Source organism: Hydra viridissima, unplaced genomic scaffold (genome assembly GCF_058129835.1).
Source record: "Hydra viridissima isolate aposymbiotic clone 2 unplaced genomic scaffold, HvirCarnegie_v1 scaffold_5, whole genome shotgun sequence".
Taxonomy (NCBI): Eukaryota; Metazoa; Cnidaria; class Hydrozoa; order Anthoathecata; family Hydridae; genus Hydra; species Hydra viridissima.
The window spans coordinates 19,063,433-19,090,959 of NW_028324304.1; the positions used below are offsets into that span (position 1 = coordinate 19,063,433).

General features: G+C 29.6%; 1 protein-coding gene and 2 pseudogenes across 1 annotated transcript; 1 reads left to right on the top strand and 2 right to left on the bottom strand.

Moving 5' to 3' along the window:
• Positions 1-3,637: 3,637 nt before the first annotated feature.
• LOC149889180 (uncharacterized) lies at positions 3,638-4,223 on the bottom strand. Its single transcript, XM_090089199.1, has 2 exons — positions 4,210-4,223; positions 3,638-4,052 (listed from the first exon to the last, which is right to left on the bottom strand). Exons 1-2 carry the CDS (start codon positions 4,221-4,223, stop codon positions 3,638-3,640), a joined length of 429 nt encoding a protein of 142 aa, XP_089945325.1.
• A 10,242-nt stretch (positions 4,224-14,465) lies between these two features.
• On the bottom strand, positions 14,466-16,247 carry LOC149889181 (uncharacterized; annotated as a pseudogene).
• A 5,495-nt stretch (positions 16,248-21,742) lies between these two features.
• LOC149889182 (uncharacterized) lies at positions 21,743-23,023 on the top strand (annotated as a pseudogene).
• The last annotated feature ends 4,504 nt before the right edge of the window (positions 23,024-27,527 follow it).

Here is a 27,527-nt window from a genome sequence, read left to right on the forward strand (position 1 = left end):
GTAATTTTCTTTTCTGGAGCCTGGTAACTAAATCATACTGTTGATGGAGGTAAAATAGGTTCAAACAAATGAACATCTTAACAGTTTTAACAATAGTTGATTCTCCTTAACATAAAAATGTAATTACTCAAACCTTTTTATCATAGTTAATGAAATAAACTGATTCTGAAAAAAAAAATATGCAATGAAATTCTTTTAACAAGAATCCAAATAATGTTTTTCTCGTAACTCAAACAACTTTTAAACTATTTGTGGTTTTTCTATTAAGGTTTTACAACACTGAATCAGGTCTTAGACCATGATCAGTTTAATCATATTAAAAATAGCCAGTGTTTCCTAGACACTTGAGGACTAAGGGAAAGTTTGTGTCGAAAAAATAAATATCATCAGTGAGACAAATGCAGTATTTAAAAAAACAAATTGGATCTTTATAAGATTCAGTTTAACTTTACAAGATGCTTAAATCACAAAATGGTAATAAAAAATCAGTGAGTATTATCTGAAACTATCTTCTTATAATCTAAAACATAAGACATCATCATAATAAAAACATAATAAAATATCTCAGAGGATTTCTTGAGAATGAACATCTCTCTTCTCACGCCAACTGTCGCCTTGTTATTCAGTCTTTAAATAGCCACGTTATTGAAAAGACTAAGCTATAAAAAAATTGTTGCCACTTTATAGAATTTCGTAACACAGAAAAATCTTGCAGTTTTTATTCAACTTAGTGGCTACTATCACACAGAAACTGCATGTGGTAAATCTTATAACAGCTAAAATGTTTGTTTACTTCCTTATGATAACGCGTTTTCATCTGAGACCGAAGATCTAATATGCAGGCAGCATACAAAAAAAAAAAAAAACTCATCACCTTCAAACTCTATCCAGCCTTCAACTTTGGGTAAGCTAATGTCCATGGCCGCCGAGAGAAACGATCAATCATATATCCAGGACTTCTAGAAACGTACTCTGGCCTCTAAAAATTAAAAATGAAAATTATTAAATCTTTAAATGTTAAAGTTAGGAAAAAGTGTACAAAAAACTGATGTTAGCACTATTTAATAATAGAGTTTTGCGAGCCTTACTATTTGCAAACAAATTAATAACTTCCTCAAAATTAACTTTTATGTTCATTCCGGCTTCAATAAAAAAAAGTCCTAAGTTATTTAAGCGATTTTGTGTCATTGTTGATTTAAACACGTATTTTATTCTTCTCAACACACTAAAAAATCTTTCTACTTGAGCAACTGCCACTGGAATGGTGTTAAATAGCCTTATTACAATTGCAATGTTTGTAAACAGCACTTCCAGTTTGTTTTTTTTAACTTCATGATATATTTTGGTCTAAATTTGTGTCTAAAACGTAAATTTAAAAATGCAGCAGTAATGAGAAATCAAGTCATATAATCTTTACAACTATAAACGTTTTAAAAAAAAATTATTGAAAGAAAAGTAAACGGCATTGATAAAAAAGTTCAAATTCCAAATTTCTCTCCATCTCATAACAAAGTTATATAAATGCAAGCAGCATTAAACGTAAGTGCTAAAAAAATAATACAAGCAAGTTCTATTATTGAAGAAGGGGTAGGGAGTGGAAGTGCAGTTGAGTCGCAACTTAGAAAAACAATTGTAGATTATCAAGCTTTGTAATCTTTTTTGAAATTAAAAATATCCATATAAATTTTCGCTGTGATATAGGAAACAGAATGTTACAGAAAAATTACTGTTTATTGCAAATATTTGCATGCAGTTATCAGTTTTTCATGTCAGAAACAAAAAGTTGGCTCGAACCTTGTGAAAATTGGAAATGATGGTAGGGAGGATCATTTAAAATGTCTTAATATAATCGATCAATTAAGTCAATCAACTGTAAAAAAGCAACCAAATATTGGTAGATTTACTACCCTATTCTAAAATGGAAATGTAAAAAATTGCTCATAATCTTCAAAACCTTTTGACAACGTGAAAGCCTTTGTGCTATTAAGCTGTTAAACAATGTTCGCATTTAATTGGCAATATTTATTTCCATCTTTTCAATCAGTCTATAGTGCCTTTGAAACAGGTTACAGGGCACTAATTCTGTTACTTCAAAAGCGCATTCAGTTTTTCACCATGTTTCTCACTTCTGAAATTTGAAGCGAAAAGGGCTTGGATAATTTTCAGAACAAGCTGGCAAGTTGATCCACGAAGAATTTAGCTAAGTATGAACTCGTTATGAGCATTATTGTACTAGGTTGCTAAATTGTTTTGCAATGTTTATAGCCTTCATTTGTAAATATTTTTTATTCTACAGCTATTCACAAAAGTTTAAACGATTGCAGAATTTTTATCAAGCATATTTGGTTTAATAAAGAAAAACTGTAAAATAATATCGACTTAATTTTTTTTATTTATTAAAGAAAAAGTAATTAGCTTTAAAATGAATATGAACGTGTTATAAAAATTTTAGTATTTAGTTCAGGGCATCACATTGAACTTTTTTTTCAAAAAATATTCTTTGATTGAGTGTGCTGTATGAGCTGAAGCCTCGTCTTGTTGAAAGATGAATTGCTTGCTTCTGCCATACAAGTGTCAGATTGATGGAACTAAACACGTTTCCAATGTGTTCTTGTAGGTATATTGATTAATTCGACCTTCATACAGCTCACAGAAGCCTATACCTTTGTGAGAAAAACATCCCCAGATGCCAACCGAACCTCCACCGCCTTGTCGACGATGTTTCAAAAACCTGTCTGAATATTTCTCATTTGCAAATCTTTTGACATAGATTCTTCCCTTGCGGTTTACAACTTGAAAGTTAGCTTCATCACTCCAAATAACTTTTGCCCACTGTTCTACAGACCAGTCCAGCCTTTCTTTGGACCACACTCTTCGTTTACGTTTATCCGTGATTGAAAGAATAGGTTTTTTAGCAGCTACGTACGTTCCAATACCTTTGTCCAATAATATTCGTCTCACGAGCTCTCTGCTAACTTTCGGATTATTTTTTGACTCATTGAAGATTTGTGCTAGCTTTTTGTAGCTGAGTCTGGGGTTTTCTCTGCTCATTCAAAATATACCATTTTTGTCACGGTTGCTGAGTTTGGATGGTCTCCCAGTACGCGGCATGTCGGAGACGTCCTTGGTAAGTTCCCAGGTTTTGATAGTTTTTCTAATGCAATATTCAGAAATGTTAAGTATTTTGCCTATTTGAACGTTTGTGTGATTTTTTGTCCGCGCCATACCAATAACTTGCCATTTGACGTCACTAGAAACTGATTTTCGACCCATTTGCACGCAGTTGAAATTAATTTGAAATTCACAATATTTTAAGTTGATTTTTAATCAATTAAAAGCTGCCTGATCAGGCAGCTTTTAATTGATTAAAAACTTTTTGAAAAAAATTCATTCAATGGTTCCATTGCGAAGAAAATGGAAATAATAAGATTTTTCGGTCCTACATTCTGGCCATTGAGAAGATTGCAGTAATGACGGTTTATCATATCAATTAACAGCTTATCTACAATTTAAAAACATTGATGTTGTTGGTTTAAATTAGTAAACATATTTCAAAAAAAATTATACATTTCGTATTCTTTCATAATCTTCATTACAAAAATCAAAATAAGTTTGTATGGTTAATTCAAATAAAGCACTATGAATCATTCATTTTACAATCATAAAATTTTACATCATCACCATCATACATTACAATCCTATGCTTAATGTCAAGTCTACGCTCAAGGGGTAACCCTATCGCATCTCTATAGAGATAAACACTATCAATATTAGAAGTAAATATAATAATTTTACTATTAAAATTCATTAACCCACCCTTAATCTGTACTTTGTAATCATATCTATCACAAAGCTTAAACAACTCTTGAGCCTCGTAACAATCACCTCTATAATCATCCCATATAACACAGGGTTCATTATTAAAAAGGTCCCACCACTGGCCTTTAGTTTTATAGTATGGGAGTGTATCTGAAAATAAACGCTTGCATATATCAAATGCTAAACGAGATTTACCCACTCCAAGTTCTCCAATCAGTGGTCTTATAAAATGACTTGATAAATTGATACATTTATGTAGTTTTTGAAATATCACTGTTAAATTTTGTTTTGCCCCCCCCCCCCTCCCCCCCTTGTAAAAAATCCTGCTGGCGCCCATGTTAGCATTCATAAGTAACATATTCCAGGTAGCTGTTTCCCAATTCTTTTTACCTTGAACTTGACATTGTAACTATGGATTTTAATTAAACTTCTCTATTACGGAGATGTTTAATAACTACGTGATTTTCCATATATTCATAATTATTATTTTTCGTGTGAACTCTATATTTCGCGTGAACTCTATTTTCGTGTGAACTCTATGTTTCGCCATTCAGCTTATCATTTACACTCTCATTTTTTTGATTGTCTTAAAACACGGGGGCAGGTAGGGAGAGAATGAAAACATTAATTAAATAATAATACTCATAGAAGTTGAAGCGCGACACGAAAAAGCATAGTTGCTTATACAGAAGCAAATAAAATCCTGGAATTGATAGTTAGCTTTTTCTATACATAAGTAAAAACTACTGTAAGAGGAAATTAGCTTCCCGTAAAAATAAAAATTTAATAAACCTGGAAATCTCTATGTGCGGAAGCCGCTCTAATCAATTCTGATGGAATATTGATAAAAATTTAGCATAGCTAAATGTATAAAAGTATTCATTTAAACTATTACGGCTTTAAACAAAATAAAACTTAGTTTTTTTTTATTGTGAAAAGTAAAACTTAAATATAAAAAACTCATCATAAAAATGCTACGTTTTTGGGTTTGTTCATTTGAACGCGCAATTTATCTAAATCTATTTAAGAACTCATGAGAGAGAGAGAGAGAGAGAGAGAGAGAGAGAGAGAGAGAGAGAGAGAGAGAGAGAGAGAGAGAGAGAGAGAGAGAGAGAGAGGGTTAAAGTTGTTATGTTCAACTGAACGCCTTGTTTTCACATTTGATATTACATTTTTATCCACAGCATAATTTCAAGCTTGACATTCTGCTTTACTTTCTAAATTTTTTCTTGATAAAAATAAAATGATAGCTTTATTGTTTTTTTCTTTATTAGAATAGATTTTTTTTATAATGCAGCTGCTACTACATTATAATTCAAATCTATTCAAAATGTATTCAACTAAAAAACTGAAATACTATCCCTTATGAAATAGTTTCTGAAAATAAGTTTTCCATGTTTCACTAAATTGTCTAAAACTCTTTCTTTCTCTAGAATATTTTTTACCGAGGTATAATTATATTTAGTAACATTTATGTATTGAATACTAAGTGCAACAGTTGCGCCTTAAGTATTGCAAATTTCTGAAACAGGTTTGATAACATCTTCATGATTAAGTTTAAAATTATTTTTTCGCATTAAAGAATATTTTAGTGTAATTCCCGTCACTTGTTTTTGAAAATTATAAATTGTCCTTTCTTATTGGAAATTATAGATTTTTTAACTTGATTTATAAGAAAAGTTTTCGTTTGAAATTTGTCGTGATTTTGTTTCGTTATAGACTTTCTACATTTGGAGTCTAAAAACACTTTCTGCACGTATTTGTACCAATTTAAATTAAATAATATTTACAAACGGATATTATTTATAAAAAAAGACGCCATTTATAACTTGACATTCTCTATATAGTTCACCGAAATTACACTATATTTTGTATATAATAATAAATTAACGAAATTGCCTTTTCTTTGTCATCTGTAATTGCATTACTGAAATTCAGTATCATCTGTAATTGCATCATTGTACATCAGTGCGCAGATTACTACTAAAAAAATAAACTATACTCTTCTAAAAAAATACAGATTAATAATGAAAATTAGAACATAAATATCTTATCGGAACAAATGATTACAAAAGTGTTTCAATAAAACTTCAAAAGGTAATTTCATTCTTAGTTCATTCGAAGTTTTTTTTTCGAAATCTCATTATGATTAAGTTTCCTTCCTTTACAATAACAACGATATTTTTTTTATTATTTTTTTAAGTAGCTAGCTACTTTAGAGTGGAATTTTATAAAATGTTTCGCAGTTTGAAAGTTTTTAGAACACCATTAAAAAATAGAACAGTTAAATAAATCCCATCATCATTATAAATATAATTAATAGTAAAAAATTTTCAAAAATTTAAATTGTGAGCATATTTCTAATACTGAGTATGAATACATTTCGGATCCACCATTTATCTAATGAGATTAGCCTTAGCTCTGATTCAGTTTTCCACATAAAACCTAGCATATAAAAATGTCTTTGTTTTCGATGAGTTTTTCATGTAGTTTTGTTTCGTTTGTTAATATGCGTGATTCTTTAAATTTAGATTGATTTTATCATTTCTTATTTAAAGTCAGCTAAGAAATTATTTCGAATATCGCTGTAGGATATTACAAACTCATTTCGTGTAGCCCTTATCTGCAACTTGAAACGCTCAAAATATATATGCAATTTAAGGACGAGTCGCTTTAAAATTTTATTTATATTGTGTGACGTTAATCTCCAATTTCAATTGCTCAAAAGTGTATATGCTTTTGAAGACAACACCGTGTAAAAATTTACAAAATTCGTGTAGACCTTATATTTTTAAGTACTCGAAAGTATATATATGCAGTTTAAGGCGACAAGCTGTAAAATATTGTTAGTTCCGTGTAGATCTAATCTCCAATTTTAAACATTTTTTTTATTGTATTATATTCGGATTGTATATCTTTATTTCATTAGTAATTATAATGTATAATATATGGTATATTTACTTACATCTAATTTAATCCATAAAATATGCTTGTTTATATATATAGTATATTTATTATATATTTCTATATTAGATTTTTCATTGAGTTTTCCTTATATTTATTTATCATTTATTATATTTGTATTTATTATACTTTATTTATTATACATTATTTAGGGTGGCCATCTGCGAGTATTGTGAGGTGGGGCTTTTTATAATTTACTTATGGGTATATTTTAGGGAATGGGGATGGGGTTTTGGTATTTCGCATAGGTTAGGAGGTTCGGGTTAAAAATGTGTGGGGATATGGGGAAGCCTCTTGGTTCTGTGTAGCACTCTGACTTATTCTTGTTAACACGCGTACTTTTCTTTACGTGCACACTTTTCTTTTAACTCTAATAATAACAGTCCTTTTTCTTTAATATACCGTAATCGTTATTGAAATCTCTACACTTGAAAATTATATAAATACTTATTCTTCTAAACTCCTTTTATCAAATCAAACCTCCGGTCTACTTATATTCCGAAGAACCTAAAACTTTGTACCAACTCTTCTCTTCGTAATTCTTGAAGTTGAGTCTTGTATCCCCTCCTTACGTATCTCTTAACTAACTCCTGACTGACCACTGACTGACTCTCATTTACCGACTAAACCCAACTAATTCTTCTCTGATTCCTACTCCAACTCATTCTTCTGTTTTGTATCTCCCTTTTTGTATTGGTTCCAATGCTTCGGGCGTTGGCGTCTTTTCATTTTTTATTCGTTATTGTGTAAATTATTAATTAATGGCTTTAGGTGGTTTTATTTTTATTAACGACATCTTGTTTTACTTAGAATTAGCTTCCTCACAGTATTTAGCCAGGACAGTCTCGTATTTTTACAAAATGTCCCGTGTCCTTTATTTGACCACATTTGTCCCGTATTTTTAAATTAATTAGTACAAATTTCACTTTTGAATTTTTAATGAAAATTTTAACGTTTTTTTTTAAAATCAATTTGCAAATAATGATGTTGTCAAACATTTCTATTTGAAAAACTAAATTTGTCATTTTATTAAATCAAAATATTGTTTTATAAATTAAACTTCTTTTGTCTCACTAAAATAATGTTTTCATCAAATAAATTAGTCAAGGAACAGTTTTGATGTTGTATCAAAGTAGCAAATGTAAAAATCGACTTGATATTAGACAGTTGATTCATTGACAACAATTAATTACAAATCTAAATTAAAATGCTTACATTTTCATAATCTAATTAAGGGAAATGTTTCCTTCCTTAATAATGTTATTTCAAAAGAAAAATATATAAAGTAAAAGTAAATTTATTTTTAAAACTTAATTTATTTGAAAAAATATCTCACAGTTATTATTGAATTTCTCAGCCATTAAATTAAATTTTAAATTAGACAAAAAAAAATTTTTTTTGCAGCACAATAACGTTGTACTTGAGATTGCATTCTCAATTTTTTTTACTTAAACGCACTTTTGTCATTCATTAAGAAATAAATTATATCTGAAAATGTTGAGGAACTTTTTAAAAATAACTACAAAATTTAAAATATTTTGAAAAACAAATTAAAAACTACTTTTTGCTTCAATATATTTACAATAAAATTTTTTTAGCTAATGTCCCGTATTTTTAGCAAAAATCCCGTATTTTTTGCTAATTTTCCCGTTTTTTTTTGAAAAAAATCGAAGGCCACCCTAACTTTATATATTGTTTATTGTATTTTATTTATACTTTATCTTTTATTTCTTTCGAATAATTACTTGAAAATATATAAGTTGTTCAATTGATTTCGTGTAGACCTAATCTGCAATATTAGATACTCGAAAGTATATATGCAGTTTAAGGCGACACGCTGTAAAATGTATAAAATTCGTGTAGACCTTATCTCCATTTTTAAGTACTCGAAAGTATATATGCAGTTTAAGGCGACAAGCTGTAAATAATTTGTTAGTTCCGTGTAGACCTAATCTTCAATTTTAAACTTTTTTTTTTAAATTGTTTTATGTTCGTAATATACATTTTTATTTGATTTGTGTCTATAATATATAGCATATAGTATAATTATTTGCATCTAATTTAATTCACAAAATAATTTGTTTTTATATGGCATATTTATTATATATTTCTATATTATATTATTTTTCTTTGAGTTTTCATCATATTTTTTTATCATTTACTATATTTATCATTTGTTATATGTATTCATTATACTTTATTTATTATACTTTATTTATTGTTTATTGTATTTTATTTATACTTTTTCTTTTATTTCTTTCAAATAATTACTTGAAAGTATGTAAGTTGTTCAAATGATTTCGTGTAGACCTAATCTGCAATATTAGATACTCGAAAGTATATATGCAGTTTAAGGCGACACGCTGTAAAATATTGTTAGTTCCGTGTAGACCTAATCTCCAATTTTTAACATTTTTTTTTAAATTGTTTTATATTCGTAATATATATATTTATTTGATTTGTATTGATGATATACATCATGTATTCATTATGATTTGCATACATATATCGTATTTTATAAATTTATACTTCTTACCATTTTGCATATTGTGCATATATTTTTACATAGTATATTCAATATATTTATTCTATATTTATTATTTATTCCTATTGTAATTTATCTATTATTCATCATGTTTTATTTATATATATTACTTTTCATTCATCAAAAATTTCGACTATCTAATCGAATGTATATTAGTAGCCTAATCTCAAATTTGAAGTATTCGAAATTATATGCAGTTTAAGGCGACATCATTGCAAAATAATATCGATATCGCAGCATTATATTCTTATTGAAGTACAATAGAACAAATATGTAGCATTGGATGAAGTTATTGCATTATTTTGTTGAGAAATAACAGGTTGGTGTTAAGTTAAACACAGTTTTTAAGTATACAAGGAAGTGTCCATTGCAAGCATCATTTCTTGTTAAGCGCGGTAAAAATGTAAAGAAACTATGATGATGTGGATAGATTTATATAGAAACCTTGATAGTTATTGAATTGGTATAACTAATATTGTTTACATTGATATAGCATAATATTGTTTAAAAAAACTAATTTAAAAAAGATTTTCATTACTTAAAAATCTACGCATTACTTTTAAATTATGAAATGACGTAACTTTGATTCCGTGCCAAATTGAATTTTTTTTGGCGTAAGAAAATGTATATCTTGTTTATTTCGATACACACTCGTTTTCAAGACAAAACAAAATATTTTTTAAATAAGTATTCTAAAAGTCTTTATTAAACAGTTTTTACTTTTTTGATATAGACTTAAATAACATAAATAATTGTTATAAATATTCGTGTAGGCCTAATCTTCACTTTTAAGGATTTGTACGATATACATGCTTAATAATAAAACGCTGGTTTTTAGCGAAATTTTAAATAAAAAACAAAAATATTAAATGGAAACTCTATAAATGATCAAAGAAAACCACGCAGATTGTGAAAAAAGTATCAGCTAAAAAAAATTAGTCAGAAAAATTATGCTTGAATTAAGGTCTACACGAAATATGTCGCCCTTAGTTATATGTAGACCTAATATAGCAAACTTTCACATTTCGTGTAGACGTAAACTGCTCTTATATATATATATATATATATATATATATATATATATATATATATATATATATATATATATATATATATATATATATATATATATGTATATAGTATTGTTAATCCTTTTGTACTTCGAAACAGACTTTATGGTTACATTTTCGATAAATGTTCATATTAACTATAAATAGGTAAATCGATTTTCAGTTTTTATGTGGTGTTTTACTTTTGTTTTTTTTTGTTGTTGTAATTATAGTATCATAATTCCATTATTTTTCTTTAGGATTTACGATTGACGCATTTATACGATTTATAAAAAAAAACCTGATTACCTTTTATTATAAATTTTGGTCAGTTAAAATGATATAAATGTATGCAATTAGTTCAGTTTTTTTTAAATTTTCTCTATTTTAAGCCTAATAATTCGCTGTAGTAATTTAGGGAATCTTTTTAAATGGGTGGTGAATATTGTAGTTTAGTGCATTTTTCAAATATCGAGTTATTTAAATTTTATAAATTTTTTAACTAATTAATTAGCTTAGTTTGCATTTGCAACACTTTTAAGGTAAGAAAAAATTCTTCTAAATATTAAAAAGAAAAAATTCTTATACACGTAAATCATTGTTTTACATTTCATTATTCTGGTAAAAGGTCTTCATCAAAAACTTGACTACTCTTAATAAAAATAACTATTCTCCTGACCACCATTAAGGTAAAAACGGGGAAGGAAGGTCCTTTATTAGTGTCAAAATATTTAAGAGAATTAAATTTCGAGTAACAAATGGAATTTTTAGTAAATGGTAGTAAATTACCGTTTACTAAAAGCTATTGAAACAGAGGACATATATATAAAAGTGGTCAGATTAGTGCCGTATATAGTAATGGTCAGTTATTTTTAATAAATTTATTTGGTTGTGTGCATTTAACGTTTTAAAGACAATTTCCTGTTTAAAGAAAAATGTATCAAGGGGATACCAAAAAATTAATAAATCATGTATAATTTACGTTCGCTTAATATTAATCTTATTAATTAAAGTTCATGTTATAAAAAATATAACAAGAGTATAGCCTTATTTTTTCGTCTATTTAAAGCATGATAAAGTGTTATTATATCTCCGCATACTTTTTATTTTAATTTTACAGATGGTTCAATTTTTTCAATTTGAATGCGTTTTTCTGAAAGGGTATCGGTTAAGGTTTCGCAACTTTAAATAGTGGAAAACAGTTACTATAAATTAAGTGACAGACCGACCATAATCCGTGTTACGGGTTGATTTTTGCTAGTTTAAAGTAATGATAGTTTAATTAATTGAAAATATTCATGTTTTTTCAACTAAAGGAAAATAAGAATCAATAACACAACCTTTGTTTAAAAGCTTTGAACAGTTTTAGGGGCTTCAGTGTATAGCTTAAAGACTAAATAAACCAAAAATGTTTAAAAAAGAAAAAAATAAGAAGCCTTAAGATGAAAACTAGTTGTATAGATCAAGTTTCAATCCTAAGATACATCAAAAATAATCTTATGGCCAAAGAATTTAAACAGTTTTATCTAGAAGGGCAAATTTTGCTTGAAAGCATAAGATTTTTTATATCACACAAGGTTTCCATGAAAAAAACACTCTAATGTTTTCAAAAAAATAGTTTTTGAAATTTTCAAAAATTTTTTCTCCTGCACCACCTTAAGTGTTGAAACTATGTCATTTTAGAATATGCAAACTCTCAAAATTGTATAACTCAGTTTTAATATGATATTAACACTTACATTTCAAAATGATAAATTTAGTTTAGCTGAAATGTTTGTATTTCATATTGATTTATATTTAAATATTTATATTAAAAACTCATAAGTTTCATCGTAATTTTAGGTTAAGTTTTTATTACTAATACTTATGTATGTAATGCTAGCTCAAATGTGTTCGAGTTCGAGCGTTCGAACTTTAAACCAAAATTTTAACTTTCAGTACTGAGCATTTTCCTCTTAAAAGCTCGAACTTTCAGAAAAAATGCCTTCATGGTCATTTCGATAAATACAGTTTTAAAATTTATTATGTTTTAAAATTTATTACATTTTCTAAAAACAATGTTCTTTTCTTTTTGATTTATTTTTAGCTATTTAAATTTTAGAAAAACAGTGTTTGTCTGACCACTCTAAAATTCCAAACAGAATAATGTCACGTGTAAAACCATTGCAATTCAGAATGTGTCAGTTTTTTCCCATTAAAAATTAAATGAACAGTAACCGTTTAACCACTGTTTATTTACGTTTTGAAAAAAAATAAGACTTAAAAAATAAAAATAAAACATGGCTACTTTCAGAGACGTCAGCACATTTAGAAGATCTGAGGTTTGGGATTATTTTAGATTTTCTTGGGGTTGCTTGTTACTGGTGGTTCGGGTTCTGGCTGACTCGCTCTTGTTCTTGAACTTGATCTTTAATTCAGCTGTGTTGCTGTTATTCACTGAGCTGTTGTTGGCTCTGGGTCAGAGTTGTGAACTCACTTACTTTTATAATTTTTTCGCCTCTTTGGCATCCCCGCCCCAGAGTGGCGCCCAGGGCGACCGCCCAATCCACCCCTGCCTTGCCACGCCTCTGATTGATATATGTCAAAATTAGCATAAAATAAAATGGCATTGACATATACCAATGCCCGTGTTAATTAAATTAATATGCCAGATTCTCTTTGTCACATATATTTCATTTAAAGGTTATTCCGCAAAAAAGTCTATTTATGAAATTTGAATCCTATTTTAATAATTACATCAAAAGGTTACTGCCACTAATGTAATTAGACATAAATATTAATTTCAGTTTATTATTTATTAACATTAACTGTAATAAATATAAATAAAATTTTAAAGTAACTATTGAGTGCATTTTCCTATTTTCCTTAAATTTTGTTAATCATTTTCCTGTCAAAGCTGGCCATGAAGTTCTTAATTCAAAGGTCTCCTTCATCATCAGGCGTGTTTTCAAGCAGCCTTGGGCTGACTTCTTTGATGTTTTTTTTCTTTTTCTTTAAAGATTGTAAAGCCTTCTTCCTGCAAAATCCGGCCTGTGATTGTACAGGTCAAGCATATGTCTGTGTTTCACATTCTGGAGATGAAGGAACTTTTTCAGATTCTTTTTCATTCAGGTCAATTTTACACAAAAACCATTTCTCAACAAATGGTGACAGCCTGGAATAGTTCCCTTTAATGAATATACACTGTAATACAACTTGTCCAGCTTTAGAGAATGCTTGTTCTGAGGATGCAGAAGTAGCTGGAATTCCCAAGAATCCTCTTGCTATTCCGGAGAGGAAGGGTACCTTGTGTTCATGAATCTTATATCAAACTAATGAACACGTATTTTCATCAGCGCTAGGCAATTAAAAATAAATTTTTAGCTCACAAATCAGAGGAGGAGAATCCATGTTAATGGATGATTCAAGGTCGTTTTTCGGAAATCGCAGCTCATTCAATAATTAATCCTCAACTTCCATTGCATCATCATTCTGAACTGCATTTACAGGTTTCTCCTGAATGTTGAAGAAGACTTAAAACCAGAGTCTTGTTGTTGGGCGCTTAGAAACAATCTTGTTTATCAAGTATTCTTTAAGGTGGTCGTCTAGCAAAATATACAATTTGTTGGAAAGTTTATTTTTTATTTTTCAACATAAAGAAGTTATATTTATATTACGAAAAAAAAAAATTTTTTTTTTTAGATTATATACGCTTTTTAACGCTGAATCAGCAAAAAAGTGCTCTAAATTTTACCTTCTTAAAACAAAGAGTTCGAGCTATCTGTATATTCATTTTGCATAAAATTTGGTTTGCATGCAGGATATATATGAAATTAGTATGTGAACCAATAAAAACAACTTTTTTTACATCCATAATGGCAGCTGAACGTATTTGGGGAAATTAAAAAAGAGGTAAAATTCAATAAAAACCATCCCATTTTTCCTAAAATACTCAAAGAATAATTTAGGTTTTGGTTCACATACTAACTTATATACAGATGAACAAACCCTGAAAATTTCATTAAAAAAAAATTTATAGAAGCTAAGATATGTGTGTTTGAAGTCTGAAATATCACAGACAGAAAACTAACAAAATAAAATAAAAAAACTTAAAATGATCCTTTAGAATAACTTTCTCCTCCTTCCTGGTATTATTCTTTTTCAATAAATTTTTTCCTTATAGCTCTTAACTTTTTTCTTTTGTTCTTTACTGTATCCGTTGATTTTATTTGTAAATTTTTTACTATTTTACTATCAAATACTAAAGCACGATCAATAAAATATTTCCCTGGTGTTAGATGAAGATTCTTTAAGACATTAGCTAGAGCTAAAAATCCGTCATTAAAGCTTGCTACTGATGAAAATGTACCCATTTCTAATACATTTTTTGAAACGAAAATGTTTTTTGGGCGTTTGCGTCAGAGATGCTTTGTTACCATTTTGATTCGTGCCTTCTACGCATCACGACAAAAGCTCATCACTACTCAAATCAATAAAAATCTTTTCAATTTCTTTTTTAACAACTTCAGGAATAACATCTGTTGAATTGTATTTAGACATTCCTGATACTTTATCAACTTGGTATTTGCACCATGAAGTTGCATATTTAGGACAAAACTGGTGCTTAACGTCAAGATTTTTAATGTCCATGAAGTGCCGAAGAATCGCTAAAACTGATTTCTACATAGCATACAATTGGCCAAGATTTTGTCTGATTGCCATTCCAAAATAGTTTTGCATTTTGTTAATGAGTCTATAGTCAATCTTCCCTTTCCAATTATATTGTTTCCACCGGCAAGTTTTATAGATTTCATATCACTGCGAAGCTTTCTCAATTGTGTTACAAGTCTCTTTTGTACATGTCCTAATCATTCCAATTTTTGGCTGCAATTTCACCATATGGTTTTAAATCTAACACTCTTTTAAAGGAACCTGAGTCACCATCTCCAATAAAGTGCATATATCTCAATTTATATTTTTCAATCGAACTTGCAAAGATGGTAACTGCGCCTTGGGATTCTATTGACCCTGAGGATTTCATATGATTAATTTGGTATATATGTTTTGTTTTCCAATCAATATATTCATCTAATCCAAACTTATCTTCCCACTTTGAACAACCAAAACAAAATTTGGAAAAAACCTGATCATTCAAAACCTTTTGATTTCATGATGTATGCCAATAGTTACTCCATTCAAAGAAGTATACCCTCTTTTTTGCCATGATATATCAATTGCTTTTTCACTTTCAAATAGTTCAGCTGCATTTGAATCAGGTTTTATAATCTGTCTCACTTCCTTAGCTGCTTTTTTTATGCTTTCATAACCTCAGTCTGCATATGCTTGTTAAACAGATTTATTAATATAACTGCAGGCATTTTTTGACATTGATGAGGGCATATTATTAAGAGTTGAAAACTTTTCAATGGAATTGAAATCATGACCAATTTGACGAAAAGCATTAACCAAACGAGTATTAATATCAAAATTTTTTTTTCCAGCTTTTTAACGAAGTTCAGCGTTATCGTTTTTTGAAATAAACAATGAAGTGTAAAAATCATATGTCCAATTATATTTATAACATATTAAACACATATTGTTAGCAAATCCTTGGTGTTTTTTTATTTGAGTTTTAAAGTAATTTTTAAGGTGCAATCAGGACAAATACCAATCATATCAATAACACTTCTAAATATTTGTAGCTCAATAAATAAAGTACAGTTGCTTTCATTAGGAGTAATAGTAGATTTTTTACATAAGGAAAAAGATGGATTGTTTTTCTTATCCTCGAAACTTGCTTTGTCCAGAAAATCTATTTTTCTGTTAGTATGTTGATTCCCACTAAGTTTTCTGTTTAATTTCTTTCTTTGTCTATTATTTTTATTAGCCATCTAAACAAAGTCATGTGATAAAATGTCACATAAAGGTTTTCGATAAAACTAAACACACCATGCTTCACTTACAAAACACACCATGCTTCACTAACAAAACAAACAGTTTTGTCAGATGTTAATATTGAAGTTCCGTATATTTTAAAGCTCGGTTTACACAATATCAGAGCTTAAGTTTCTGCTTTCTCAAGAAAGTTTTTATTATAAATTTTAGTTTTCATTATAAAGTTTTTATTACAATTTTGGCCACAAACATAAGCATTGTTGCTAAGGGAAAAATTTTATGCATGTCTTTAAAATATGTAAATTTTGAAAACATTTAACTTAAAAATAATTGCAAAAGTATATATTTTCTGAAAGAGAACAAATTTTTCTTTTAAACTACACCAAAAATAAAAGTTTGATTTTTTAATATTTTTTTTACTAGAGGACCACTTTAACCCTATATTGCATGATTTATCGGAGATATGATTTAAAAAATTAAAAAACCTGTAAAAATGTTCATTTAGGTCCAAGAAAACAAAGAGTTATCAAAAAAAAGTTTGTACCTCATAAATTGTTTTTTGGGCTTTTTTGCTTTAAAGCAACACTATGCAGTGATGATAAAAATTTAAAACAATTACACTGCCGAAGAATAATGTATCAAAAGAAGTTATTATCATAAATTAGCCACAAACTTACTCAAGAATTCAAAATTGCAGTAAATTACATAATAATTGTATTCAAAAATTAAATTTGCTCAACCTGGATCAAATCTTGTATAACTCTAGGAAAGCAAACAAAAGTCAAAATAATAAAAATTCTTTTTTTTTTTTTGCTTCTTTATTGTATTCAAAAATCAAGTAAAATCAAAATATAATCGAAAGCAATTCATACGGAATTTAGTTTTCACAGATTACTCGTGAAACTTTACAAAACAATTAGAATTAGATGTAAAGCATAAATGAACTTTATACTTCTCACCAAAAACTTTTGTTATTCCAATACCCCCTGGGTATTTAAAACGATCCTTTTTATCAACGAAAGAAGGAAAATGACCAATATTATCTTTTCTAGTTATATTTGCAACAGGACCCCTTCTCTTATTTTGTTCTATGAAGATGGTCAACAAAAATGGATGGTCGTTCTCGCCTATTTGAAACCTTATTAGACTTGACTGAGCATTTTGCAATATTTAGTTTAAATATTTGTAGTTGAAGAATATCATTCTTTAAAGCTCCTACCATTTTCATATCTCTAAAATAGAGTATCCATGCTGGCACTACAATCAAGTCAAGAAAATGCCAAATGAGTTTGTGATACCACTTTTTGAATCGAATATGGATTTTGTACAGACTCAGCATGCCATCAAAGAGATCTACTCCAGCAATATATTTGTTGTACGTAGTAACAATAGATGGTTGTTTGACTTGAACAAATCTCTTGGATTTTCTATCCCAGCAATTAACAATGGTTATTGGATTCACCCCCTCATAACTTGTTAGCAATACAACACCATTGCTATCGAACCATTTTACAACACGAAGTTCAACATTATTAACTGTAGCAACCCTGATGGCAGTTGAACTTCTATCTTCTTTTTTTTAATTCACCATCAGTGGGCATGTTGACATTTGGGAGTCTGTACGCACTGTTCCTGTGCATGCTATGGCTTGATCGTAAAGTGTTTTCACCAATTCCATTCCAGTGTACCAATTGTCAAAGAATAGCTTGTCCCATTTATGCCTTGGTACATATACTAACAAGTGCATCACAATATTTCCAGATGCTTTCAAATCAGGCTGTCCTTTACAAACATCAATTGAACCTGAATGTATCTCAAAATTATGAAAAAGTTGATTAACACTAGCCAAGGTATAAAACTAATAACCTCACTTTTTAGGTTTTTCTCCACGAGCACAGAAACATCCCCGAACCATCAAAAATGTTGTTCACCCACCAATTATTCCAGGAGATGAATCATCATTGATTCTTGACCTGATTCCACCCGTGGAACTGCACCTCATGTTGGGAGTTGTAAATCACATGTTCAAGGGGTTGCTTCAAGTGTGGCCAGGTGCCAAAGAATGGTCTTCGAAGCTGCACATTAGCATGCAACCATCATGATGGGGGTCAGTTCAATAGAAAGGAATGCAAGAAGTTTTTTGAGAAATTTGCTCTGTTAGTCCCAGATAGCACATATTTTTAGTTTATGTTACCCCAATCTCATATGCCGACATAATGCCAACCAAAAATACCAATCTTGCGTTTTAAAAGGAAATATTTATTTTAAATTATTACCAAATGCTATATTTTACGTTTGGGCATAAAAATACAATAAACCTTAGCATTTGACAAACAATTTACACCAAATTATAAATATTTATAGTTTTAGACTGCTGTTCGGCCAACGTTGGACCTAGGATGCAAACATTGATTCTTAACTCGACCCCAAGCATAAGGCTGATAAGACCATTAAATTCCTTCACGAGAAGAAATTGAAAGTTATTGACTGGCCAGCGCAAAGCCCTGATCTTAACCCTCTCGAAAATTTATGGGCAATAGTTAAACAAAGGGTCGACAACTTTCCTACTCCACCTAAGAATAAGGATGAACTTTGGGCTCGTGTACAAGAGGTTTGGTACTCAATTACACCCGAGGAATGCCGCAAATTGGTTGCTAGTGTTCCTGAAAGAATTCAGGCTGTAATTAAATCTAAGGGAGGATACACTCGATATTATTTTACTACAATATTCTATTTGCTTTCATTTGCGACAAAATTTTCACGATAAGCTCTTCACATAAAAATTACATATTAATTATATATTGTTTATATATATCGTTTATATAAAATGATATATATAAACGATATAAAACCTGATGACTAAAAAATGAGATAAAATTTAAATCAATTTATGTATGCTATTCATAATCATGCAATTGAAATAAATTAGTAAATTTATAGGGAATTTAATACTCTATTAATATTATATTACAGTTTTAAAATAATAATTAAAATGGCTCCGTATAAAACAAGTTTGCAAAATAACCTAAGAGAAGGCATTTGCCAATTTAGAAATTCGCATCTGGATAAGCCAAAAATCTTCAAAGTAAAACACTTACTAGATGAAGGAGTATCGAAAGCAACCATATATCGTGCTCTAGAACGTGTAGACAACAGTTTAAGCAAACAACGAAAAAAGGAAGCGGTCTAAAGGCAAAAAAATAGACAAAAAGCACATAGACCAATTAAAAAAGGTACGTGATCATCATTACCGTGTTTAACAACGTCAAGTAGCTCGAAGATTCGATTGTGACCAATCATATATATCTAAAATTCTTAAAAACAAGACGAATATTAGATACAGTATGCGACAAAAGTGTTTACATGTTTTTGAAAAATATTCTTTTTTAAAATAAATGATTGAAATACATGTTTATAATCAATATATATATACCAAAATAAAGGTAATTCAATGTAGTTTCATGTTTTGAGCCTGAATTTAAATGAATGAGAAGTGTTTATAGCAAATTATTTATTGAAACAAAATGTCAGATGTAAACAGTTTTGTCGCGATTTATGCTATTATTAATTTTAATGCGAAATTAATACTTTGTGTAGCCTCCACGACTTCTAATGACTGCTGCAATTCTCGCAGGCATGCTACCAATCAACTTCTTGCATTCTTCAACAGTTATCGAACTCCAAACATACTCAACTCGTTCCCATAATTCTTGTCGACTGGCTGCTCTTGTTTCATAATTATAAACTCGATTCTTCACAATAGACCAAAGATTCTCGATCGGGTTAAGATCGGGACTTTGCGCAGGCTACTCTAGAATCTTAAATTTCTTCGAATTTAGGAACTCTAATGTAATTTTTGCCTTGTGCTTTGAATCATTGTCTTGCATAAAAAGTGTCGAACGAATTTGCTTTCGCCATCCTCGTAAACTAGGCAAATAGCAATTGTTTAAAATGTCAATATAATGTTTCGCGTCCATTATTCCATCAATTTTTACGATTTTACCAACACCAGACGAAGAGAAACATCCCCAAAACAACAACTTTCCGCCGCCATATTTTACTGTTGGAATAAAGTCACGATCAGAAATTCATTCTCCAGCTTTTTTCCATACATATCGAATGCCATCAGAGCCAATCAAGTTAATCTTGCTTTCGTCTGTCCAAATCACCTTACTCCACTCAGCAAAAGTCCAGTTTTCATACTTCTTTGCAAATTCCAATCGTAGTTTACGATGTTTCGGTGTTAGTAGTGGTTTCTTGATCTTCTTTTTTGCCTTGAATCCAATTCTCTTGAGTTCTCTCTGCACTGTTCGAGTACTTACCACTGTACCTTGAGCATTATTTAATTGTTTTTTTACATCGTGTGCTGATTTTGCTTTATTTGTCATGATTAATCTAGAAATTGTTCTCTGATCTCGAGTAGTGAAAATTTTCTTGCGTCCATTTTTGTTGCATTTCTCCTCTATATCGTTTCGCTTCTTAATTTTATAGACTAAACAATAAGATATATTAAGTTCTCGTCCTGTCTCACGAAGAGACAATCCTAATTTAAGCTTCTGAACAGCTAAATTTTCAATTTCTTTCGACACTTTCTTCATTCTTTCAATTATAATTTTTCTTTTGCTTACATTACGAATTTTAAATTTAAATAAACCGTTTATAACTAATTGAGATATGTTTTATTTAAACAAATTAAAAATATAGCCACAAAGTATTAATTTCGCATTAAAATTAATAATAGCATAAATCGCGACAAAACTGTTTACATCTGACATTTTGTTTCAATAAATAATTTGCTATAAACACTTCTCATTCATTTAAATTCAGGCTCAAAACATGAAACTACAATGAATTACCTTTATTTTGGTATATATATATTGATATATAAACATGTATTTCAATCATTTATTTTAAAAAAGAATATTTTTCAAAAACATGTAAACACTTTTGTCGCATACTGTATTACAAGAAGAAAAAGATTCCACATCGAAGCGAAAGCCAACTAGCTCGAATCAAACCTTTGTGTCGGCATATATATCGCAATTTTAGGAATTTTGATTTTGTCTTGGATGACGAATCATATTTAACAAATGCGAATACAACATTAGCTGGTAACAATGGCTTCTATTCTAGCGACGTGTCATCCACCACTAGCGACGTCAAATTCAAAAGAAAGATGTAGTACGAGGAAAAGGTGCTAATCTGTTTGATTATATCGCCCAAAGGGACTTCAAAACCAATGTTTTTTGAAAGTTGCCAGGCAATCAACATATTTTTTGAATATCATATAATTGTTTATAAATTTATTTTAAATTAACTTTGATAGCTACGTAACTATGGCTATAATAACAATTTTAAAGTTGTCTCATTTTTTAGTTATCAGGTGTTATGTAAACGACATATATATCTCAGCTGTTTAATTTGACCCCTTTTTATTAATATTGAAATTTTATTGTATTAAAATTGTTTTACAATAAGTGTTAAACTAATAATGAAATCAAATAATCAATCAAGATCAACATTCTTTTCAAAGAGGCGACGAATATCTAAAACTGTAGCTTCCATAATGAAATATGTATTTAAAAACAGAATGGAAAACAAATGGAGCTTCTATTATTAAAGATGAATTGAATACTTCATCAAATTGTGACAGTAATTCTGAAAATGTTATTCCCAATTTTTTATCTATTTATAAGATAGAAAATGATTTAGATAGAAGGTTTTACAATGGTTATACTTATGATGACTTTTTTTAACAGTGTAAGTTCAGCAGTGATAATGAAACAGTTAATAGTGAGTTGATCCAGTTAGAGCTTTTAGAGCAGTTACGTGAGTGGTCTGTTAAGTTTGGCATAACACATGCATCATTAACATCACTATTAAAACTATTGAATCCATATCACTCCTTATTGCCTCAAGATACCAGAATACTGCTTAAAACTCCACGTAGTGTTGTAGTTAGAGAACTAGGCAATGGATCTTACTATCATTTAGGAATGCGCAGTTGTATTGAATGCTTTTTCTCTAACAACACGATAGAAAAAAGTGTGATACCTATGTTTTATTGTTAATGGCATTCCCTTATCTAAAAGTGCTTTAGATCAATTTAGGGCAATACTATGTTATGTTATGCAATCTAAAAATCCAAAACCATTTGTTGTTGGTATATAAATAGCTAAAAAAAAGACAGACTCACTTTATAAATATATAGACCAATTTATTAGAGAAGCTAAAGAATTGCTGTTACAAGGTATTTTATATAGCGGAGCTTTTTACACTATACAAATAGGTGCTTTCGTTTGTGACACATCTGCGAGAACTTTTTTAAATAATGTTAAGCTTCACAGTGGATACTCTGCCCGTGAGAATTGTGTGGTTGAAGATGAATGGTGCGGAAGAGTAATATTCACTGATGTGAATTGTCCATTGCGTACCAATGAATGTTTTTCTGCAATGGATGACCAAGAACACCATAAAGGTTAAACTCCATTACTTAAGCTTGGAATAGGCATGTTAATAAATTTTCCAACTGATTATATGTCTGTATTATTGTTGTAGGTAAGTTAGTTAAACAGTGGGTCGATAAAAGTGGTCTTATGGGCCGTGACCCTGGAAATAAAACTGCTAAAGTTTCAGGTAAACTAATTAGTTTGATTATTGTTTTTCAAGTGAGTTTTCTTGTAAACCACGTGCTATTCATGAAATAAGTTATTGGAAAGCAACTGAGCATAGAAATTTCTTTCTATATACTGGTATTGCTGCATTAAATTGATTTGCTGATGATGATGTTTATAAACATTTTTTGTTGTTGGTCTGTGGAGAAAGTAACCCTCTACTATGTAAAACACATTCAGAGTGCACTGGAAGCCTCCTCAAATTGTTTGTTCAGCATGCACACATTTTGTACGGAAAAGAATTTTTAGTGTATAATGTTTACAATCTTGTGCATTTTGCCTCAGACGCACAAAGATTAGGTCCTCTAGATAGTTTTAGAGCATTTCCATTCAAAAATTTTTTGGGAAAGCTAAAAAGGTTGATTAGAAAACCTTAGCAGCCAATACAGCAAGTTTAAATAATTAGCTGAGATGACAAGTTTTTCTGTAGAACAAGATACGATTTTCGATAGTTTGTTATGTCTGGCTAACACGAGCAAGGTCCCATTTTATCAATTTTTTCAAATTGTGCTCAATATTTAAAGTTGAAAACTGCCCCGCACTAGTTAGGCAACGTTGGGCCATCATTGTTGGGTCAATGTTGCTCGTTGTATCACGCCAAAATTGGCCCATAGCAGTCAGCCAACATCGGACTAACGTTAAGATAGTTGGCTACCAACAATGGGCCAATGTTGGGCCAATCACTTTGTGCTATCTGGGGAGTCTCTTTCTTCAATACACAAAGCTCAAGAAGTAGCAAAGTTCACTGGTGCATTTCAAACACTTCATGTTACTGTATAAGCCTATTTTGGAAACCATTTGGAAGCCAACTACAGTCAGAAGATTGAAGCATTCAAATCTTTGTACCTGAAACATTCAATACCTGTGATACCAAAAGTTCATGCTCTTTTTCACCATAATCCTCAGTTCATTTTTTCTTTGCGACTCTTTAGTGAACAAACAACCGAGGCAAATCCTTCCAACTTTATCATTGGCAGTGATTCAAGAAGGACCAAACTCATTCTGATTACAATCTTCAACTTTTGAAATGTGTTTTGGACTTAAACAGTAATCATATCTGAGTTTATGTGGAATGACAGAAATTAAAAGTAAATCTCTTTGTATTATATTTATGATTTTAAAAAATTGCATACTGATTTCGAAAAGATGACTTGAGAATAAATATACGTACTATTATGTCAGCAACTTATGTCGAAGTCTTGATAAAACTAAAAATAACTCAGACTCCTCATTCATAGCTCTTCTCTTTTAATTGAAGTTGTATTCTGTTGTTTTCTTAACGCTCGCATTTTACCCTAAATATATAAGTTTGCTTGAGACAGATTCTAAATATTCCAGTAAAGCTGTAAATAGAAACAGGTTCTAAAAATTCTAGTAGAATCTAATTGATCTCGTTCATTTGTTTTTTATTTTAGTATTTACAATGCTCGGTTTTTTCTTTAAAAAGATAATTTCTTTTTTTAACCTTTTGGGTTATTGTTGCCGTCTGGAAACAGAAGAGATATAAAAGATTCTTTGTATCGATGTTAAAACCCTCAAAAAATTTTTACATAAAAAAGTTTTGCACTTTATCTTAACATGTCCAATTGCTTTTAATTTTAAATTATGCTAAATAATATCCCAGCAAACACAACCAAATGGGAGCTTTTCTGGTACCAATATGGACATCAACTGGGCCCCAAATGATAAACTCATTAGGATCTCAGTGGTTTTAGGCGAAGGGTTTCGCAAAGAACCCCATAAGGTTTCCCTATGGGATTTCGTTTCAGGCCCAATAATCACGCAATCAAGTTTTCTAATTAGATCCCAGTTTACACTATTGTCCACATTTACTAATTTTTTTTTTTTGCTTTGGCTTTGTTGTTGTTTTTTTTATATTAGAGGTTAAAAAAACTGCTCTCAATATAACTAGAGATGAGTTTAATTCATAACCATCAATTCTCATATTATCACATACAATGCTGAAACAATAAGTACTATTACAACTAATCATAGTAAGTCAACACTATCAATAATGTTAGTCTGCTATTTGGACATGTTTTTTTCAGTGAATAAATTGGTTTCAAACAGCTTGGTATAAATCTATAATGCATTTTAAATACAAGTATTAAGTAATAAACAAGATGCAGCCATTATGCAATTCATGCAGATAAAAATTTGTTGTAGAAAGTGCGTTTTCTTTTCTATTGTTGCTGTCCCTATCTCGTACATTTTTGAACTAAGTATGAAGTTCTAACATAAGTGGGTCTAATGTACAATATTTTATTGCCGTATTTAGTTAAGCTGCAGCTGAAAAACTTCACGCAATTTTAATACAATAAAAATGTTTAATGACTTCTACGTGATATATTAATTCATTAACTCTTTCACTACCGCGGTTTTTTTTAAAAAACTTTTCGCCGTGACCGCACTAATTTAAAAAAAAAAAATTAAGATCACATATTATTCAAAACTAATAGAAATCCAATAAATCTCTTTGAAACCATAACAAACTGTATATATAAAGAAAGCTAAAGAAAAGATCTTTTTAAATATATCAAAGTTAAATACACAGCATTTCATACTGGAAAATGCAAGGAGTTCAAAAACGTTGTTTTTTTATTGAAAAAAAGAAAAATTAAATCAAAAACAAAATTCTTTTATATATTTTAACAATAAAATATTTTAAAAGACATTTCTAACAATTTACATGGAATGGAATCTATCATAAGTAATAAAAAACAGTTTTACTTTTTTTTTTGAGAACAGAAAAAAGCTGAAACCAGTTTTTTTTAGAACTGAGTTTAGAGAATTAAAAAAGAAAAAAATCAATTAGTTTGTAAGATGTGCTTAAAAAAAAAAATTCTCAAGTACTTCCAATGATAAAAAAATTTATCTGGAATGGTAAATAAAAAAACAATCTTTAGGATGTAAATGAGGCTCATTACTGCAGCCAGAACATATAAAATTTGTGCGCTTTCTATTGACAGGAGTACTACAGACTAGACAATTTCTATCGCTTTCAACATATTTAATCAAATGTCTTGTATTGTTGAATCTTTCTAAGACTGGATTTGAAACTTGTTGAACTCTTTTTAAAAGTGCAGAATTATCAGGCATCATGGTAATACAAGAATTAACTAGTTCTTCAACAAGATTCTCCTTAAATTTTTTAGAGTAATTCTTTTTGAATTATGTGGACGACTTAACAAATATAATACGTAAGAGTTAGCTTGGGTTACTTCTATCAGCCAATTAAAAATTCTTTTCCACCACTTAACTGTCTTTCTATCTAGATTACTGTAATATGAAACAGATTGGTCAAAACGATCACAACCATTCATTGATATATTTTACCGGTTAATAATTTCTGGTATTTCCCTGACTCCTTTGCGACGAGAAGATACTGCAACAACATTTTTTTCAAACTTAGTAGAAACAGCTACTACTGGTTTTTTAGCTTTCTTATCTTCCCACTGAACAAGTAGAATTCCAGATTCACTGCGACAATAATTTGTTTGTAGATGTTTCATACAACCTTTTTGGAACTTAATATTATCTGGAAAATTCTTGCGATTTGTTTGTAAGGTTCCAGTGTAGTGAAATGATTTTGATGTTAGATAGGAGATCAAAGAGTGTGTTGTGTAATATCTATCAGCAAAAATATGGTGACCCTTTCCAAGAGGTTTAAGCAAGTATTCAAAAATTTTTTCCTATTGTCCCATTCCATATGTATCAGAGTTAAAAGATGTACCACTTCCAAAGTAGGTAAGGATGTTAAAGGCATACCCAGTAGCACTGTCACACAAACCAAATGTTTTAATATGATATTTGCTTGGTTTGCTGGGGTTATATTGTTTATTTTTCCATCTACCCTTACATTTAATGACCATTTCATCAACAGAAACATCTTCGTATGGATAAAATGCTTTTTGATAATTTGCAATAAGATTTTTCATAAATGGTTCAATTTTTTCTTTTGCATGGCTTTCTTGAGATGGAGCAACATGAAGCATTGTATGGTATATTGCTTCAAATCTGTTTCTTAGAAACATAGAGTTATACCAAGGACTGTGATATATATCAGTTAGGGACCAATAGTCTTTAATTGAGGGTCTTTTATCTAATCCCATTGCAACCATGACATTAATAAACTTAACAAGATCATATTTATTAATTGGGGTCCAAGTAGAAAATATTGATGAACTTAAACGCGGACTATTTATCTGCATTTTGTAAGAGGCAAAAGAATTAATAAATCCAACTAATTCATCTTGAATTTTGTCACTAAAAAGTTCTTTAAAACAGTCTAAAATAGTTGAGTTTTCATTGAGATTTGCATTGACTCCAGGTTTATTATTAGGACAAATTCTAAACGAATGTGTTGGACTATCGTTGTAATCTTCTACAAGAAGTACCCATGAATCAACGTTTTCAAAATTAGCAAATATACCAGCGTTAAACTTTCTTTTTCTTTTATTTATAGGAGCAGCTTCTGTGGAAGAAGTCTCGCCTTTGATAATCAAAGGGGACGAGACAGTTTCTTCCATAATTGAATATTCTAAATCTTCTGAGCTAGAACTACTTTCAGACTCACTTTCTGATTCAGCATGATCTTCATTT